This window comes from Mastacembelus armatus, chromosome 8 (genome assembly GCF_900324485.2).
Source record: "Mastacembelus armatus chromosome 8, fMasArm1.2, whole genome shotgun sequence".
NCBI classification, from domain to species: domain Eukaryota; kingdom Metazoa; phylum Chordata; class Actinopteri; order Synbranchiformes; family Mastacembelidae; genus Mastacembelus; species Mastacembelus armatus.
The window spans coordinates 15,419,530-15,440,583 of record NC_046640.1 but is presented as its reverse complement, the minus strand read 5'-3'; the positions used below and the strand labels follow the sequence as shown (position 1 = coordinate 15,440,583).

The 21,054-nt window shown below is 40.3% G+C and overlaps 3 protein-coding genes across 3 annotated transcripts in view; 1 reads left to right on the top strand and 2 right to left on the bottom strand.

Moving 5' to 3' along the window:
- Positions 1–8,389, bottom strand: part of coro7 (coronin 7) — a 91,265-nt gene extending 82,876 nt beyond the window's left edge. The window contains exons 1-7 of the mRNA XM_026325873.2: positions 8,224–8,389; positions 6,348–6,444; positions 5,971–6,051; positions 5,697–5,767; positions 4,899–5,085; positions 3,790–3,866; positions 685–735 (exon numbers count right to left, since the gene is read on the bottom strand). Coding sequence (XP_026181658.1) covers positions 685–735; positions 3,790–3,866; positions 4,899–5,085; positions 5,697–5,767; positions 5,971–6,051; positions 6,348–6,444; positions 8,224–8,283 — 624 coding nt within the window. The 5' untranslated portion in view covers positions 8,284–8,389. The remainder of the gene's footprint in view (positions 1–684; positions 736–3,789; positions 3,867–4,898; positions 5,086–5,696; positions 5,768–5,970; positions 6,052–6,347; positions 6,445–8,223) is intronic.
- A 295-nt stretch (positions 8,390–8,684) lies between these two features.
- Positions 8,685–13,119, top strand: dnaja3a (DnaJ heat shock protein family (Hsp40) member A3a). Its single transcript, XM_026325051.1, has 11 exons — positions 8,685–8,958; positions 9,590–9,726; positions 9,809–9,892; positions 10,023–10,229; positions 10,356–10,508; positions 10,591–10,738; positions 10,911–10,975; positions 11,237–11,365; positions 11,468–11,583; positions 11,760–11,857; positions 12,154–13,119. Exons 1-11 carry the CDS (start codon positions 8,715–8,717, stop codon positions 12,171–12,173), a joined length of 1,401 nt encoding a protein of 466 aa, XP_026180836.1. The 5' UTR covers positions 8,685–8,714; the 3' UTR covers positions 12,174–13,119.
- A 579-nt stretch (positions 13,120–13,698) lies between these two features.
- On the bottom strand, positions 13,699–18,978 carry hmox2b (heme oxygenase 2b). The gene is made up of 7 exons (XM_026325050.1): positions 18,892–18,978; positions 18,208–18,358; positions 17,493–17,599; positions 17,256–17,373; positions 16,637–17,128; positions 16,012–16,135; positions 13,699–15,916 (listed from the first exon to the last, which is right to left on the bottom strand). The coding sequence occupies exons 3-7, from the start codon at positions 17,573–17,575 to the stop codon at positions 15,789–15,791; spliced, it is 945 nt and encodes a 314-aa protein (XP_026180835.1). The 5' UTR covers positions 17,576–17,599; positions 18,208–18,358; positions 18,892–18,978; the 3' UTR covers positions 13,699–15,788.
- Positions 18,979–21,054: the final 2,076 nt, after the last annotated feature.

Here is a 21,054-nt window from a genome sequence, read left to right as displayed (position 1 = left end):
ACAACATATAGAGTATGTGGTAAATACACAGAGCCAAAGGTCTACACAGAAAAGGGCGATAAAATCCCTTCCATGTATTTCTGTGGTCTAATCTGCTACAGCATGTAGTGTTTTTGTAGGATTCCTCATATTTACAATACGTGAGAACCCACAGTCTGAGGCACACGGAGCATCTCAGTAATAAAAACTCTCTGGGAGGTCCACCACTGAAATGTATGAGAATATTTGCTCTGCATTGATCACTGCCCCCATCCCCCTTACTCACCTTCATCTTCCATCAACAAACATATGCTCTACCACACCACTTCCTCATCGCTGCCTACTGGCTCAGGTTTGACCTTGTTGTCATTGGTGAGAAATGTCCAATAAGAGAAAAAGGAGTGGTATGAGTGGAGAGGGTCATGGTCACACTAGTTTAATGTAGGATGGTTACCCGTGGGAAGAAGAGAGCAGGGACTGTAGCTTGTAAAGAAAAACCATAAATCAATAGTAGATGAATCACAGAGTGGCCAAAAGTGAGTATATAGCAGTGGGAAGACAGGGACCAGACCTATTTTTACTCATACCTATATTCTGTCTATACTAAATAAAGGTGTTTCCAAGGTAAAAAAACAGTTCCCTGTTTTCTAATAGCAGATAACAGATGTGTTGGTAGTGTGGTGAACGCTTTATGCTAAGACCTACCTGAACAGGTGTCAGCTGGGCTCTGGGGTCAAACACACGCAACATCTTGTCCTACACAGCCAAAGAGAGAGAAGAAAGCTGGAAATGATTTATAATATCTTACATGATATAAAGTTATAAATCAGCTTAAGACTGGCTGAGCTTAGCTGGAGTTTTGTTTTAGATCAGGTCTGTTGGCACTGTGTGCAGTTAAGTAACAATAACATGTGAGGGTTGTGAAGCAAGTCTGTGTTTGATTGTGAATTTTTCCTTTGTTATGAATATGATGTGCAAAGGAGGTGGAGAAGCATGTGTGATGGCAACATTTAAAGTTTAAAGGAAAGAGTAAAGGAATCAGCTGTAACCAAGTACTGAAATATGTAAGCTAAATAATGAAACCATTAATAAAGCACCCCCTGCTAAGTTTTCTCCTTTATCAGTAGGATATCACTGACCCATCGTTCGCAGCTGCAAACCAGTGACCTCTCCACGGCCTCATGTGCATTCACCCCAACCATCTGAAAACCAAATTCAGCACCAATCACAGCAGCCAATCAGAAAGGCTCCTTCGTGATTGCGAGGAAATGGGGCCTAATGGGATCAGGCTGTGACGGGACAAACGTGTCTGCAGCTATGTCACTCAATACCACTGTGACTGTGATTATGGCCCCAGTCTGACATAGGGGGCTGAAAAGAGTTAATAAGTTGAGGGGCTTTGACTAAACCATGCAACCACTTCACAAACATATACATGTCAAAGGGAATCAGGAGGTTGACAGAGATACAGTCAAGTGTGCACACACACATGCACACACGGAGCATAAAACAGTATTTGATCCTCTCAGACTAGTTCCAGCACTGAAGTAGATGATCATTGTGAGCTTTCGCTTCTCTTCATCCCTCGACAATCAAAGAGGGGATTTATTTGCTGTTTATTATCCAGAATAGCAACCATTGTATTTTCTTAATTTTTCTCTGTATATCTCAGCATGTATATCTGTGTATGTGTGGGTGGCCCACCCATGAATATGATGCCTCAAGGCTATGTCTTCAGGCCTAAGCCAGAGTCTCAGAGAGCAGTATAAGAACAACACACCAAAGCACAAACATACACAAACAGGCTTTTCCACCACTAGACCTATGGAGAGAAGCCCACCTGCTGCAAATATTCCAGGTTCTGTCAAATACCTCCTCTGACCTATAAGCATTCTCCAAGTGTACAGCACATGGCACTTACAAGCACATGCACAGACATTTTCCAAACTAAGTTCACACATATTATGGAGGAAACTATCTGGCTGTGCAAACACACAGATGAGGGGTCACTCAGGTACAAATGGGTTCCAGAAACCCACCACACACACATAGACACACTGAAATAAGCAAATACACTATCTAAATCCTATGACAATAAATCGAACACACACACACACACCAGCTCAAGTCATAAAAGCACAGATGGATGGCCAGGATGGCAGCCGTGTGTGCATGTGTGTCTGTGCTAAAACAACAGCTGTTTAATCAAAGTGACGGAGCCTCATTTTCAAGCTGCTGTTAATGAGTTTTCACTTAGTCTGCTGCACACAACTTTCACATGTACGCAAACACACACAGTTAGTGGGAATCTTCAATAAGAGGTGCTCTCTTCACTCATCAAATAAACAGTGCTGCCAGACTGCCATTCCCAGTCTCCCACAGTTTCCACAGTTAAAGCCTGCTGTGACCGTGAGTTTGAGACTTCAGGATATTTCATAAATGATTGTATTTCACTCTTTGTACCCTCAAAAATATGATATGCAGTTCAGTTGAAATGTGACTATTAAAATTCAAGGTGGACCATGAAAAATAAATCCAGCTACACCTTCATTCTAAACAGCATACCACCCTTTCCTGTCCATCATTTGAATAAACACAGGGTTTCCTCCGTCTCTGCTCGTTCTACCTGTGGATTTATCTTTCCTAAACTGAATAGCGCCTTTCTCCATTTAAGTGTCATAAATATACATCTCTCTATGTCCAAACGAGGCCTATCATGATTTGGGGTGGTGGTCTCCCCTTCATCTTTCCCCCGCCCAGCTCTGTGCCCCAATGTTTACCCAGTAGGGGGTGTGGGGATTGGACCCACATGTTGGTAGGTTCTATTTGCTTTAATAAGCTGGATTGGAGAGATTGAAAGGGGCCTTTTAGGTTAAATGACACCAGAGCACAACAGGGCAAAAGCCTTGGAGGCCCCCAGCTCTGATCTTGGCTCATATTCCCCACCCCCCACTCTTCAGTTTCAGGTGCCATGTTCTTTCAGGTCGTATTGCGGATGATAGTAGCTCTGGTGAGTATGATTATCCTGTCAAGATAAATTTCATGATTTGGCCACAGCCTGTGAAGCGTATAGTAATTTGTTATTTGTCAGTGCAAAGACAAACAAGAGGGACTGGGCTGACAATCATACCTGTTAAGCACTCACATGTGGTAGATTTCTGAGTCAAAGTTCATTTGGCCTTGAGTACGACTTAAAGCATCATGCAATATACACAAGAGGCCTCTGTCTCATTTTCACATCAATCAGTCCGTGAATGCTTTCAAAAACAAGACGAATACACAAAGAAAATCACTGTAGTGCACTGTATGAGGACTGATTGACTCCTGTAACTCTTTATACTTACAAATATTTTTTATGAAACAATTTTCTTTTCCCCTTGCTTATAAATCCTTACCGTCTTCCTCCTCTTACACAAAATATTAACAACATACTCTAAGTGTACACCCTACAAGCTCTACAATTGTTCCTGGGACAATATAAATAGATAAAAATTATATGTCTTTTACACACAGGCTTGTAACTTTATTAATGCCTGCAAATTAGCAGTGTCCACTCTCAGGAGGAAAATCTCTACAGGCCCTGTACTAACTGTGTCTAAGGTTTCTTTAACTGCTTTGTCATCACTATTACCATATTGATCCCAACCATTTTACGAGCATCTCCCCTGCTGACATTTTGATTAGATAAACCCCATATAAAAAAATTAGGAGCAACAGTCTCCAGTGTGAGACCTGCTGCACTGACTGTGAACCGCTAGCAGCATCTAGTGGTCACACACTGCAACTACCGCAAGTGCCAGTTGTTCTCACCTTGCAAGATGAAGCCAGCAGGGAGCCGTCCCGTTTCCAGCTCATACTCTGCAGCTGATCACTGTGCTGCTCCAGAACTGCAGACACACATGTCATTATTAAACGAGGTAAGAAAAGGAAAGAAGACACAAGGTTTATGTCAGACAGGGAGAAAAGGGGGAAATGGTTAAAAAAAAGCTAAGAAAAAAAAAAACATGGTAATAAGTCACAAATAAATAATGAACATAAAATGACAGCACAACACAAAAACACACACAGACAAAACTGTCACTGCAAAAAAAAAATACAGGGGAGAAACGATACCATTAAATCATCACTCAGAATTGAGAAAATGCTCAATACCACACCAAAGGAATGATTTCCACAAAATAATGCATATGTTCTTACAGTTTGGGAATATGACAGAAATTAGAAGGATGACAGGTATTATACTGCAGTGCCAGAAGTGAGCATAGCACAGCTCGTATGAAGTGACCAGTTTCACCACAACACCAAACAGATGAAAAGAGATGAGAGGTGCACTTGTTAAGATAGCTACACACAAAGAAAAAAATAAGAACCCAAACATACTCTGATGCAAATATAGTTTTAATCATTCTCTAACCACATATGAATGCAAACTGAGGGTGATGAAAGACAGTGTGGGGGTGAGCAGCAGCAGCCAGGCCAGCTGTAATGGGATGTTTTGGTGTGTGTGTGGGGGGGTGGGGGGGGTGAGGCCAGAGGATAGTGACTATATCTTAAGGTCAGTCCAGTGAGACTAGGACCAGGACTTCAAATCAAAACATTACCTGTGCTGCTCCAGCACTTAGACAGAGCCACAGGGCTGTAAAACGTAGGCAGTGTCAGTCAGACAGTCCCCAATAAAAATAAAAAGGAAACCAACCACTTCATCCCACTCCAAATATATGTTACACATAGAGTCAAACTAGACAACAACAAAACCTGAAGACTAAGTGACAGAGAGTGAAATGTTAAATGCAAAAGACAGTACAGGATGTACGACAAACACTTTGACAAAGCAATTTTCTGTGGTGTGTGCTCTAATTTGAACTGTGCATAAAATCAAATGTGTGAAATGTGCAGCCCATGTTCCTGGCTGTAGATACCTGCTAGTGGTCCATCCTGACGATTGGTGTCCCAAATCAGAGGAGAGTTTGTGGTGCTAACAGCCAGCAAGCCAGAGGAGGTGGGGTGGAAGTGGACCAGCTCCAGTCTGCCCTGACCTGGACGGAGGGTCAGCTCTGGTGTACTGGGCTGCTCCTGCTCTGGATCACACAAACGCCACAGCTTCACCTGAACATGCAGAGAGGAGAAATATATATAACTTCCCTAAATAAGTTAGATAGTATCATCTTTGTGGCTAAGTGCAAAGGGGTCTACATCAAACTGTATGATAATGGGTTTAAGTCAATAAAAATACATTTCCCAAGCCATATTTCACCCTAATTTAACTTGATCAGTACTAACAAGCTGATGAAAGTTTATGTCCTGCTGGCAAAAGATAAGAGCAATGGAAGCCCACTGCAGATGCTGCTAACTGCAGACCAGTCCATTGTGTGTGGTGTAGGTCTGTGTGCAGCAAAGCTGTGCGAGGTTACACAGATATCTGCGGTAACCCAATGAGTCTGAAGTTGCAGACACACACTCAGCAGATTCTAGTAAGCCAGGGCATATGCGGCTGAGGATAATTTGCTGAGAGGTCGGAGACTTCAAAAGGTCTGAATAACAAAAACGGAGGAGGTTCGTATCACATTTTAAAGCCCTGCCAGGAACAACAAAGGCTGAGAGGATGGAAAATGGACTTCAGAGTAAATATACTACAACAAGTTAAAGGAAGAGCAATACAAAAAAAGGGAAAAGGACAGAATGAAAGACAGAAATAAACAGGACACTGAAGAGCTCACCGTTTCATCTCCAGAGCACGTTGCCAGGAGACTTTCATCAAAAGGAGAAAAGTCCATATCAGTGACTAGATCTGGCACAGAGAAAGGAAAACTAATAAAAATCACATCTGGGTTACAGTCATCTAGTTTAATTTCATTATATATACATATTTGCACATTTCATGGATTTGTCCTTATGTCATTGAGGGCAGGAATTTGTGCAGAAAGAAGTGAATGTGAGAAAGATAGCAGAGGTCTGAGAGAAAATACTTGAAGAAAGAAAAAGAAAAACTACCAGAATGGCAGGAAATCTGGGTGACTGCCCATTGACCATCTGAACCAGGTTTGACTGAAGACAGGCCCAGCATACCTCCACCTGTAGACACAGAAATGAAACTACATCATCCATCATATGTAATGCTTCCTGAGTCCTGATAGTCCCAACATGTACATAAAAAAAACAAACTGATGTCAACAGAGCTTCAGTAAATAAAATGCTTTGTTTATCTTCCTAGAAAAACTTTGTGATTTTTAGCAGATTAATTTCTGATTCAGTCATCTCAATATTCTGAACATATTAAATGTGGACATTTGTTGAAACACAAGAATAAAATATAGACAAGGGATCCTTTTGTCTACACTGAAAAAAATATTGACCTTTTATAGCCTTACCAGCCTGCTCAATATTAAAGGCCACCAGCTTGGAGTTTGCTTTGATGTGGTTCCCCTGGCAGGAGATGGATCCTGCACGGACATTGTTGATCCATCCCTGGATTTGAAGCACAAGAAAGGGGATAAACCAGAGGTATGATTGCACTCAGAAAGAACTGGGACCAAACAATGTAGGAGAGAAGAAAATAGGTCTCATTCATGCCAAACTATTTTATCAGATCGCAGTAAATTGGAACTTGACAAATAACTAGAGTCCTAAATGTTCACTTGGCATGTCCACACCAGAGCACATCAACTAGCAACACTGAAGAATCCAACGGAAAAACAGAGTGCATCTGTTTCATGACACAAACGAACACACAGACCCAAGTTGCCGTCACAGCTAGAGTAAAAGGAAGGCAAAAACAGGAAGGATCTTGCTGAGAGCACATACATACAAATGTCTCAGAATGAATGTTGAGGAAGTTGAAGGGCTCCAGCACAGATCTCTCAAAACCTCATTTATAACATTATCAAGGCAGGATCAACAAGAGAGCAGCGTGTGTATATAAGATGCTCCAACGGCTACTGCCCAGCTGCTCCTCAAATAAATTTTAGCGAGCAATACTGACAGACATTAAGCCTACAGAGGTCTCTGAACAGTTGAATCAGCTTGGCTGTGTTAGATGCTTACATCCACACTATGTGGGTGCAGTTTCAGCTGGAAGAAACATCCCAATAAACAATCTAAACTGAATTTAAGTTTGATTTATTAATGATTCTGCCACTGGCTACCTGCATATTTACAGATAGAACTATTTCACTCTTTCTTAAGCTTTTACAGTGTCCAGAGATGTTTTGGCTGCATCTGCAGCATCCTTTGCTGTATGGCTAATATTCAGCAAACATTTTATTGCAGCCTCTTTGCAGCTTTGCGAGTCATTTTGGATCAAACTGGGGAAGATCTGGTATGTGCTTTTTTTCTACATTTCAGTATTTTTCTCTGGTTTAAAAGCTTAGACTGACGGTTTCTGAATCCATCCACAGGCCCATGATTGCAAAAGCTCTGCAAACTGGTCTAGATCATCTGAGAAAAAAAGTTTCCAATTTATGCTAATCTATCAATCCCTACACACACACACACACACACTCTCTCTCTCTCTCTCTCTCTGCTCCTTCCCTTGTTTTCTCTGTTTGACAGCTCCTGTCACATGACTTCAGCACCGGAATAGCCACAGCCACAGATAATTGGCCCATGTGCAAAGGACTAGTTTAACATTAACAGCAACAAAGCACCATCTTTTGTCTCTGATGCTGTGAAGACACCATCCTCTGCTCCTACCATGGATTTTACCGCCTCAGTAAGAGCAATGTGCGTGATTACATAATACACCTCAGCAAGACGATCTGCAGGCGTTGCAACTCAAAACAATTGGGTCCAGACAGAAGACGACAAAAAAAAGGCAGATTTGTATGCAGGATCCCGTCCAGACAAGCCGCCTCTTGCAGCCTACAGGACAGCTAGCACTGATAGAGAGGCTTTATTATAGTATTATCACGTAAGACAGTAAATCTGTGCAATCAAAAACTGCAATGCAACATGATTATTTAGAAGCAAAGAGAAAACGACTGATATATTATCATCAGCGACACTGCAACATCCGATGTACCCTGACAGATATGCAACCACATGTCTCTAAGTTTGACCCACAGATGTGTACGTGGATTCAGGTATTCGTGTAGTTTTCTCAATGCTATTCAGCCTTTCAGATGCAGGAAGTTCAACATCCCTTGCAGTAAGGCAGGCGTTCCCCAAAACACCACTTAAATAGCACAGCCAAAAATCAATGCCAGTGTTACCAGGAAAAATATACCCAGAAGCTCGCGGGCTACTCACATCTTTCTTTGCAATTTTTGGAGTGGTGTTTTTGAATTTGGAGGTCTTAAAGCGATTCATGCTGCCCTTTCAAATTGACTTTCGTGCCTTCCGGGTGTCTCTGTCGAGCTGGTTGGTACTCTACAGGGCTCCTCGTACAGCTGACAGTCCAGGGTTTCCGCATGGTGTTCGTTCGCTTTGCTCACCACAGCCACCCGATCTTTTCAAAAAACAAGAGAATACCCTGCTTTGTCAGGCGCTACCCCGTGACCTACAACGTGTGCATCCTTTTATACGTGTTACTTGTGGTACTCGTCTGCATAATGAAACTGGTGATGTTTGATAACTTGTAGGTAATCCTAATTATTATCTCCTGAAACCACTTTATTAAAGTTTACTGAGCGGAGCAGTTAGATTTGAGACAAACTCATGCATTTCGTTTTTCTCGACAGTGCATATGTTGAAAACCACATAATCTTTGCGCTCTCGGTGACGCCCAGTTCGTGGCGGGCATGCGCAGTGTGCTCGGAGTGGCGGCCAGTGGAAGAATGATGGCGTCCTCGGCTGTTCGTTGCTCCTCACGCTGGATTACAGTCATCGTGTCCTCTGGCCATCGCCGGGCCGTCAGTACTGTTGTCTGCTCTGGCCATGGAGGGGTCCGCAGTATTTCTACACTGGGAGGGGACAAACTGTGGCGGGGAGGGAGTTTGTTCTGCGGGGAATCAGGGAAAGCGTTGACATTGAAAGGGCTGTCAGGTGAGCGGCGTATTAGCTGTATGAGGCTAGGCTAGGCTAGGCTAGGCTAGGCTAGGTTAAGCTAAACTAAGCTAAGCTAAGATAAATGTTGTAGTTTCTGGTTTGCTCAAGTGAAGCAAGACAATGGAATTAACTTATCTTGCTAATATCTCAAATGAGCATTTAAGACAACAGGAGCTCCTAACACACTGAGTTATTTTATGCACATACAAATAGTAGATCATATGTGATGCAATAAGTCTTGTGAACTGTGATTTGCAGTCATAAGTTGAATCAGCAATGGGCGCATGCCGGCCGGTGTTGCATTATATTCATTGACTGTGTAATATACAGGAAATTTTCCATTTGTCTTAGTTTGAGCCCAGCCAAGCATTTTTCTCAGTGTTATTGGCAGAGTTGCTGGGATATTGTTTACAAGGACAACATCTGCCCCTCTATAAGCCAGATGTGTTCAGGCCTGTCATTTGCAAAGATTTGTAACCTACATTCAGTAACTTATGTGGCAGTAGATAACACTGCAAAATAAACCGATTTAGCTGCAGCAAAACTGTGGAGTCAAATTATCCAATGATGCCTCGAAGCAGATCTGCTATTTGAAATGCTCACTCTATGTTCTATTGTCACCCCTCAGGTTTCAAGTCACCCCATGTTACCTGCACACTGTCATTTCACACAAGTGCCCCTGCCAGCAACAAGCAGGATTTTTACCAGATCCTCGGAGTACCTCGCACAGCAACACAGAAGGAGATCAAGAAAGCCTATTATCAGGTCTGTGCCTTCCTGATATACCCAGTTTGTATTAGTTTGACCAGTCATCACAGTAGTTGACAGTATGTTTGTTGTCTCTCAGATGGCCAAAAAGTACCACCCTGACACCAACAAAGATGATCCACAAGCCAAGGAAAAATTTGCTCAGCTAGCTGAAGCTTATGAGGTTTGGTGTCTGTCTTTATTCAGGCTCTCACTTGAGTCATCTACTATATATGTGTTCTGCTTGTTTTCTTCAAAATGTATACATTTCTAATGAAATGAACCTGTACAATGTTGCTTCACATTTCTCTCAGGTGCTGAGTGATGATGTAAAGAGGAAGCAGTATGACACATATGGCTCAGCGGGCTTTGATGCTGGTCAGGCTGGTGGAGGGCAGCACTACTGGAGTGGACAGGCCAGCGGCATGGACCCAGAGGAACTCTTCCGCAAGATCTTTGGGGAATTCTCAGGAGGTCGTGGGTTTGGAGATTTCAATGCCATATTTTCTCAGCCACAGGAGGTTAGTGGGATATTGTGAAGTTGAATTGAAAGTTGAGGAGTGCCTTTTTAGAAAGCTCACCTGGTGTACATTAGGTTGGTTGTATTAGTGCATATTCATAGTGATTTATTTCTTTTTGTGTCACAGTATATTATGGAGCTGACATTCAATCAGGCAGCAAAAGGAGTCAACAAAGACATATCCATTAACATAGATACAGCCTGCCAGCGCTGTGATGGTAAAGGCCATGAGCCAGGCACCAAGGTCCAGCACTGTCACCACTGCAATGGCTCTGGCATGGTAAGAGCTCTAACACCCTGCCTTTTTTCACTTTGTATATGTGTTGTATTACTAAGCACATACATATTGTCCTCACTTGTAGGAGACAGTGAATACAGGCCCATTTGTCATGCGCTCCACATGCCGACGTTGTGGCGGCAAAGGCACAGTCATTTCAAACCCTTGTCATTCCTGCCATGGGACAGGACAGACCAAGCAGAGGAAGACTGTGACGGTTCCTGTGCCTGCAGGTCAGACACACTACTGCATAAGTTTGATAACGCAATGTAAATACCTCAAAGATATTTTTTGCTCATTATTAATGGCTATGAGAAGCCACTCAATATTTAAAGTATCATTACATTGATTGATTTTATAAATCCGCAGTTAGAATTTCATACTATGCTTTGCTTTTGCTTTAAGGAGTGGAGGATGGTCAGACAGTCAGAATGCCTGTTGGTAAAAAGGAGATCTTCATCACATTTCGGGTGAGTATCTGCATCAACTGCTAGTGTGTGTTTCTGATCCCACAGTAAAGCCAAGCCTGAAATAAAAAAAGCTCCCATCCAGTTCATCTCAGAGTCACTTTAATGGGATTGGCTTGTACAGTGTCTGTGTGGACAAGAGGCTGAACTGTCAGAGCTCTTTAACTTTCAGTGAATGCAACTCTGAAAACCTGTGATGTGCTCTTTTTGGAATTGCTGCCATGGTGAAACTGCATATGAATGATTGAAATGTATTCTGTTCAGGTCCAAAAAAGTCCAGTGTTCAGGAGGGATGGTGCAGACATCCACTCTGACCTTTACATCTCTGTGGCACAAGCAATCTTGGGTGGCACAGCCAGAACACAGGGCCTTTATGAAACACTCAACCTACCGGTAAGTAGAGACGTGCATTCTCAGGTTCCCTGGCTAACAGGAAACACATAACTACAGACACCATTTAGATTAATAACTGGTGTTTTTTGTCCCTGTCATCAGATATCTGCAGGCATCCAAACAGACCAGAGGATCCGACTAACAGGGAAGGGAATTGCTCGAGTCAGTGGCTATGGCTTTGGAGATCATTATATCCATGTCAAAGTAAAAATACCCAAGTAAGACTCCCCGAGACAGCTGCACATCTTATTCATCTTTTTGCACCAACAGTTTTGCTACCCAGAGGCATGAGAGGGACTTATGATTGAATATAAAGTGTTTAAGCAAAAATACTTAATCTAGAAGAAACAGGATTTAAGATAAATTATAAGATGGATGTTGTTTTTCTGTGCAGGACACTGACAGATAGACAGAGAGCTCTGCTAATGAGCTATGCTGAGGAAGAGACAGACGTGGAGGGTACAGTGAACGGTGTCACTTCCACCAGCACAGGTAAGAGAAAAACTACAATTGACAACCTTAGTCTTTCCTTTAACTCTGTGTCTGTAATACTTTCGCCTGCACCTTATCTATTGAGGTGGGGTTTTAGTGAATGACTATTGTAAAACTGGCTGATGCAGAGTCAATCTGCATCCAGGTGGGGGCAGTAGTGCAACAAGACAGTGCAAAGCAGGCAAAATACTCTCCATATTCAAGAAATGTAGTTCCTCCTGATAGTTACATCCCAGATAGGGATAGTATAAAATAATCCTTGCTACAAACATTGTTGTTTTTCTTTATTCTTTAAGGTAAAAGATCCTGGAACTGAGAGACTCCATCACCAGGTTAAGAGGGCAGAGGAGGATAGCTGGATTATAGAAAACACAACAAAGGTTTGTGGAGAAGTGGGTCTTGAATAAGGTCTACAATGGTTCTGATGGATCAATACAGAACGACTTACTATATCCTGCAGTCAATAAAGAAGAGGATTGCCTGCTCTGCACCTCTACAAAACTGGCCACACACAAGAGGATGTTCTCTGTCAAATGTCCATTGAACCCATTTTGACAGCAAAGACTTGTCATTTATCATAGTAGTCAGTCTGTGTTGTTTTTCTGCAGATCACCATACGAAAAATGGTAAAAATAAAATCCACGTGCGCTACAGATACAAACATGTTTCTATTGGGATGAAATTACGCTCCTGTTAGCAGTCCTTTCATTCTGTGTACTTTTTCTCATGAATGCCTGAATTTCTTTTACGAGTTTCAGCAGTGTCAGTCCTTACAGGTTGAACATAATCCAATTACATGTTTACCTTTGACTTAACGTTTGACAGTATAGAAATCTATCTGATGGAATCAGATCGTGGAAAGGTTTGGCTTCCTGAACTGTGAACCCTGATAACTCTGAGCTGTCCCTCTTACGTTAGGAGAGTGAAATGACTTCTAAACCATTATTGCATTTTGTACATACAGTTGTAGATCACACATGCATTGTGTCATAAAAAGAGATACTGTACAGATATAATAAAGCCATGGTGTGGGAAAAGCCCTTGTTTTATATAAATCATTAAACAAAAGGATTCAGAATGTTTTAACAAATTTATACATGTATTGTTTACCCTTATTTAGAGACAAGACAAAAAATGACTCCCAACCAACTCTCATTATAAACACCATACATGTATAATTGTTTTTTGCAGAGCTTTTGTATTAGATTATGCTGAATTGCACAACTGTACCTAATAAACTAGCCTGTAAATTTAATTTTAAATCAATCAGATTGAGCATTATTCTCATACTGGTCACCTGTGAATATTCTTTCTACAACAAATTTTAACATAATGAGATGACACAGCATCCACTATTTTTTGTTCTATTTTATATAACATGGTGCGTTGGTAGAATAACTGACTTACAAAATTAAAATGTGATCATGAAAACGATCATGTATATATGAAAAGCTGCCAGGGTGGCCATATACAGTGAGATACATATGTATCTGAATTTTGTAAATATATGTATAATTAACTTTATACTGGTAGTAACTGATAATGCTCAAACAATGTGATGTTTAACAGGCTAATGTATATAATGAAAACATTTGCTAACCACAAAACATAAATTGCATCTGGGGTTTATGGGACTTTTTATTTACTTTTATTTTGTCATGAGAAAAACTGTTGGGCAGCTAGAATTTTGGATTGATGATAGCTCCAGCTGATAAACCAAGGAATTTCCGGTTATTTCAGCTTATTCCAAGGAGGTTCGTGCATGTGTGTGCCATGGAAACAAGACTCCCCATTTGTCAGACAGTTTGTGCCAAGAAAAAAAACTACCATTTGAGCATGAATGGGGAAAATGGGTTTTATTTAATTATAGACACAGCACATATTCCCGATTTTCACTCTCACAATGAGAGTACTATAGTTAGTCACTAATAAAGCTTTGTCAAGTTAGAAACACAAAAGCAATAGGTTATTGAAAATGCAAGATAATTCAAAATCAATATGAACGAATCAAGCTTTCCATTCACATTAATCTGAAGTTTAATCAATGGCCAAAACTACCTGCACTCCTGAGATTTAATTAAGCATCTCTTCAATATGTACAAAATATTGAAACATTTCGACACATCACACAGACATCATGAAAAGGAAATAATGCATGGACACTACAGAAGTATGTCAATGCACTGTGCTGCTATCTGACAGCAACGTGAACCTGAGACCCTCAACTACAAAACACATCCTCACTTACGCTGTCATGTCATAGATCTGCACTACAGCTGTGACCTCTAATGAGCTCTGCTAATAGAGAAATAATGCACATTCATATACAGTATGTTTGAATTTGATGTGCAACAAATCCAAGCAAAGGGGAGAAAAAAAAACTGCATGGAAAGATAAAGCAAAGTTAATAAAAATGTCTTTATCATGTCAGGATAAACATATATAAATTTCAACCATAAAACAGTGCAAGTATGCTGCATACAGTACACACAGCACAAAAAAGAGAACCCAAACATAAGGTATGAAGAACAAACAGTATGGGTAATGTGTACAGTTTCAGTGATGGTGCCTACTGATATATCTTATCCATAACAAACATACATAAACAAAATCACTGATGCTGAAGGATAGGTTAATTAGTACCTAATCTGTAGCAACAGTTGGACAGTATAATTTTGATTTACTGCATTTAGATGAGCCCTATTATGATAATATAGACAAACCATTAAAGTTTTAAGTAAAAGTACAGTTTTTAAAAAAAAAAAAAAAAAAAAAAAAAAACACCTACCCACACTCTTCTTATTAATTCCAATGCACTACTATATTCTCCTGTATCTAGTATAACTGAGTCAAAGTGTCATTCATCTTGGATAGTACAGCTACGCATTTCAATGACGAGATGCAGATTTCATATGAATATACATAATTTTGAAGCAGAGAAACTGTACATTTGAACATGCATCAGTAGACATTCAAATATGTTAAAATCACGAGTACAGAAGGATACACCCATTTAGGTGTGATATACTTTGAAAAAAAAAAAAAGGTTTTGATTCCTGTCATCCCTCACAATACTAATGTACAAACCTTCGGGGAGCATTTGAGGCTAAGTATGAATTATGAAAGTTCCCTGTGTTTTTACATTGGGATTTGAACTGCAATCAATGTGAGAAGTAAAAATAATACTGTATTTGGTGACACTTTCTACAACTCATTAACACTTAACTCATTTTACGTCCTCTCTCTGGACAAACTAAGATCATTAAATGCCACAAACACAAAGGCCTCGTTAAAATATCCACACACAAGTCTGTTCAGCAAAAACCCAACTGTGCTATTCTATTCACACACAACCTATGCATAGTATGTTTTAACATGTTTTAGTAAGGTCATCATTAATATTTTGGTAATACAGTTATCAAGTAAAGTGAGGCTGGTTGGCCAAATTAATGAAACAAAAGTGCTGCACTAAAAAGTGACTATGTTCTTTTTGCCACTTTCATTTAAAATTGGGTGAAAATGTCCTTTCACAACAAATCAGTTACTCACGCTGCATGTTTCCTGTAACCAGAAAATGGTTGCAGGTGTTGAGATATATCCTGGAAGGACAGATGGAGGGATAGTACAACAGAGGTAGAGAAATAAAACTAACAGGAGGGCAAATTGGTGCAACTAAATGAATGGATGGATGTGATGGTCCTATTGATCACCTTATTGGAATTCCACTGATAAGAAACAGAGCCAAGCGTATTTCCTGTAAATTTCACCATTAGCAACAGTGTAACATTAAATAAACTTGGACCTATTTAGAATGTTTTTATGTAACTACAAAATGATCTAAGCTTGTGGAAAATTTCTAGCGTTCTTACTGTCCTTTCTGTGTTCTCCTCTGTATTGATGACAGCAGCAGAATGGCAGGCTGATGGATGGATCACATCAGATACCATGCAGCCAATCCAGCCAGAGCAGCAAACCAAGTAGCACACAGGACCTGTCCTGTTGGATGTCGGAGTAAGGCCATGGCGAGTTGACAAGCATATGCTCTTCCCCCTGATGCCGCTTGGAGCACAAAAACAGAAAAACAAAATGTTTACGATAATTAATAAATTACTTACAATGGCACAATGCACCCAAAGAGAAATATTACAGTATACCCATTTTGGCAGCATAGTAAGGACATTTGCTGATGTCTCCACCCATTGCTCCATGGACAGGCATGCCAGCATCTAAAACATCCTCCTGGATGGTTTTACCAATCTCTTCCAACTCCTCAAACACCTGCCAGCACAAACAGCATCAGCTTATAGAGCCTCTTGTAAACACTATTTTACATATTGGTCATGGATTAAAAAAAACTGCCACACAAATTAAATCAACACTGCAACACAAATTAGACTCATGACATCATAACAGGTGCAATCTTCTTGCCATAATAAAGTTAGTGTGAGAATATTATATGTACTTAATCACTTTAGATTATCAAACTTATAGCCTCACAGCTTATTATTTGTAGTTCTGTATTACTTAAGATCAATGATGTTATAATTGTAAGGGAAAAATATTCACATGGAAGTCTCAGTCACATTGCATTCCAAACATCAATTGATTAGGATATATTATTAGAAGATGGCAGTGCTTTCAGTAACAAACAAAATAAACCATAAACACCTTCAATGTGTCTCAAAAAATGTGTGTTCCATTACCAAGGAACAATCACCCACTGTTTCTAAACATAAACTTCATTCCTTCTTTTCTCTACCTCTCCACACCTCCTCTCACCTCCATGTTGAACTGAAAGGCCTTTACAGCCTCATCCACCAGCCTCTTCTTTGTGCCCATGTCCAGTTCCAGCTCATTCATTCGGCTGCGATACAGCTGCTTGAATGCTTTGGCACTGTGGACGGAATCAAAATGATAGAACTCCAAGCCCTCTCCTGTGGGTGGAAGCTTCAAGGCTCTTTGTGCCACCTTCTTCAGCAATTGGCCTCCAGAAAGGTCCCCCATGTAGCGGGTGTAAGCATGGGCCACCAGCAACACTGGGTCCTCCTGCCCTACTTGATGGATGCGGTCCACATAGCGCTGGGTGGCCTTGGAGCAGCTGATCTGGCTCTGCCATTCCGGGCCATAAAAGTACTTGACGTCACGGGCCAGAGCTTCATGACGGTGCAGCTCAGCAGGAAAATAAAGAGGCGCAAAGTGGGGGTGGTCCTTATTCCTTTCAATCTCCTCCTCCATGGCTGTGTAAGTGTAGTAGAGTGCCACGGCACCAAGCTGGAAAAGTAAGGGAGAAAAGTTTAAAATGCTGCTTTTCTATTTTTCTAGTTCTGTTTTTGTTGTTTTTTTACCTATAGAGTAATAGTAATAGTAATAGTTTCAGCCTCATTTTCCTTAGACTGACTTTGAAGAGTTCTTTGCGGATACGTCCCTTGAGGAAATCCTTGACAAACTGCGTGTTCTCAGCCTTTTCATGAACCTCCTTGGTCCCTGCTGCCAACATCTCAGACAGATCCTCTGGCCTAGAAAGAAAAGACAAAAACAGGATTTACAATTGTTTGACAGAACCACATGATTACTGTCTAAGTTTATGTCCACTGTTTGAAGGATAAGCATATTACAACATTAGTGGGACACTTACTTGAGTGTCTCCTCTTTCTCTTCATAAACAGGACCTCCTCCATTGGACACACTTTCTGCTGTCTCCATCTTCACTACTGACATTCGTGTGTTCCTGTCTGCTTGTTACTTCACCATAAAAAGCAATAAAATACATTAAAGTATCATCATATTTATATCAAAATCACAGCATGAGTCATAGTTTAAGTTTCATAGCACCATGTATGCTACTGGATTTTGAAAAAGATAAATCAGATCTTTAATGATGCAGTTTTGATCAAGGTATATTCAATGGTGCCTTGAATAAGACTCCATAATATATCTATGACCTATTTTAGTTTCCTTTGGCAACTGTTGTCTAACACTGTCACTGAGCCACGATTGCATAATTGTTTTTCAGAATAAACAAAGGAACAATCTCAGGCTGCTGTGGCTCCTGGTGTTTACAGGTGAGGTCTTGTACAGCAAAACAACAACAAATATTAGAAACATATATAACATATATACATCATATGATTAATAACCTGAGTGAGGGCAGAATGCCACAAAATATGATGTAGGTCAATCACAACTAAGCGAATTGCCATAAGATTGTAATTAAGACTTAGCAACCTTCCACCTAGTTTATCTGTATATTACTCAATGACTTTCTCTTTTTATGATATGATAATTAAATGTTTAATGCTACAAGAAATAAAAGCAATCTATGTTGAATCACAGTATCTATTAAGACTTACCCAAGAGGCTGCAGTGGTCTGATGAGGAAATGCAGGACTGTCACCCTAGTCCTATTCACTGTAGCTGTTGTCCCAGAAGTGATGATGATAGTCAAAAAATTATGTCCTGTGCCTGCTGATTCAGCAGCTTTAAGTCGCTGACCTTATGTCTCTGAAAGAAAGTGATGTTAATGTGAGAGCGAAAGCAGATACAATCTGGCAGGGGCTGGCTTGGTTTACATAGGAAAGGCTACTTTAATAAATTAGGAACATGGCCAAACAAAAGGTGTCTCAAACAAAACAACAAAGGCCTTCTGGTGTTTACCAGGAGTCTCAAATAAGAACTAGCTCGCGTTGCTAATGGTTTGATTCGGCTCCAGCTTGCTCTGATCAGAAACCATAATGTTACACTACCTTTCACCGAGAAACTTAGAAACGTCCTGATTGTTACAACTGACGTTAATGACCTCTAACGTGCTAGGAGCAACATTTCAACAACAGCTAGCTAACTTTACTGGATGACGCTAGCTAAGTTCGCTAACTAACAGCTAGCTAGCTTTACATCAAGCTAACAAACTCGATACAAATTTTATGATCAGCGTTACTTCACACTGCGAGATCTACGCGTTTAATCACCTGCTAAATTCACCTTAATACTACTTTATTAAAATGCTTTGTATCGTATTGACATTGTGCAAAACAAACCTTCACCGCTCTGCTGTTTATAGAGCTCCGTTTAATCACAAATCAGGCTAAAGGTCCACAATGGAAGTGCCCTGCAGCTCCGCCCACATTGGACTGCAACCCCGCCCCTATCGGCCTGCAGCTCCGCCCCCACCTGACCGCTTCTCTACAGAAAGTGCTGAGGACACAAAAAAAAAAATCAAATCTTGATTTGTAGTCAGGAAGTGAAACCATATCAACAACCAAGACGAGAATGACCACTAGATGGCGTTCTCACCAAGTAAATACGGTTTAGCAGGTTAGTTTCACATTTTACTCACAAGCTACAGAGTACAGACATAAAAAGACTCGGGAAATCAGTTTTGAACAAATTTAAAGCTTTGTTCATAATATAAGTAATGTTTCATATTGAATGTGCACACTAGGTAACATTATTCAACTGTAATAATTTTAATATTATGCTTTAGAGATTTCTGTTTATTCCAGGAGAAACTGATCTATTATCCTTGATCCATATTTTTATCGCATTTTAATGTGCCAGTTGCACCCAGTTGCAAATATGGAAATTAGAAATTAAATATTACTAATTTCCCAACCATGATATGTGTCTTAATGTTTGATATCAAATAGATTGCTGTTTGTAAACACCCTTTAGTAGTCTCTAAGGATAAGATTACAACGTTGCAGTTGTTACATAACTTCACCAATCTTATTGTGCAATTATTTCTGTTATGATTGTTTATAATGGTGTTTTTGAAGTGCTGTTAAAATGGTTGGTGCTGTCAATTTTTATGTATTGATTGTAAGTATAAAGAGATTGTGATCTATTCTCATGCATCCTTTTCTAAGGACTACTATAGCACATCACCAGATTTAAAGCTGGAGCCAACTGTCTTGTCTTGTCTTGCTTGTGGACACTTAAGCAACACAGTCAACACAGCTTACATCTGCAATTTTCTGAATTAAAACAATTAATCTACTAACAACATTATATACAGTTTTTTTTTAGAATTTGTAGGAGGCACGAGTAGGGAGTCAACTTATAAGTCTCAGTCTCGTACTACATATTAGTTTATATGTGTTAGGTTTGAACACCTGAATTTTCTACATACACTAGAGAAGCAAACTGAGGAGATGGTCAACTTGTAGTCAACACAGCACCAAATATCTATTGTTCAGTCATTTAAGAAAAAATAGGTGTAAATGTACTGATAATGTGAGATTCAGAGATGTGAAAGAATCAGGGCAAGGTTCAGGCACATAACTGTAATGGATAGCCACTATCTTCACAGAGTGTTCTGTGTAATTATAGTGCGTGCATCCAACTTAGCAAGTGTTTGTCCAGCACCAAACAAATACAGAGGCAACCAAAATCTTACCTTTCTTTCTTTCTTTCTTTCTTTCTTTCTTTCTTTCTTTCTTTCTTTCTTTCTTTCTTTCTTTCTTTCTTTCTTTCTTTCTTTCACAGTTGAACTGTCACATGATGGTCTGCTCCTTTTGGACAAACAACACAAGATTCTTTCATGTTTACAAAATACTGTTGGGGAATTCTGCCAATCGCAGATCATTGTCTAGTAATCATTTTGCAAGTGTTTTGTGTACATGTGATTCATGCATGCTGTTCATGAATCATGTACAAGGTGGTTGCTTATGTTGCTGGGCAGATTTGTCCATAAGTGTATGAGTGTGTATGTGTATGTGTATGTGTGTGTGTGTATGCATATGGCATAGAGAAAGAGAGCGTATTTGACACAAAGTGTATGTCTGTGTGACTGTCAAAGCCTGATACTGGTGTGGCAGCCGGCTGCAGTGTCAGATGCTCAGTTGGCGGGGCAACTGAGTGCACCCTCCTCACTGTACTGAGGCACAGGAGGCTGGCAGGGGGAAAGATGAGCTAACAAGATGATTCATATCCCTCCAATGGGGCCAGCAAGCTGTTACCATTAGATTAAATTGCTCTAAGGAGTGTCTCTATGCCAATGATGCAATTCAATATGAGAGGAGGATTTTGATCTTAAAACTCTGGTGGGGGAATTGGCAAACTTCATATCTTCTTGAATGTTAGTTTGTCCATTTATAGAAGAGAACCTGATTGAATCTTTTTTTATATATAATTTTGTATATTGGTCTCTTTGACCTCCTGAGGACCAGTGGCCCAGTGGTTTCAGTATGCTTGATGGCCTA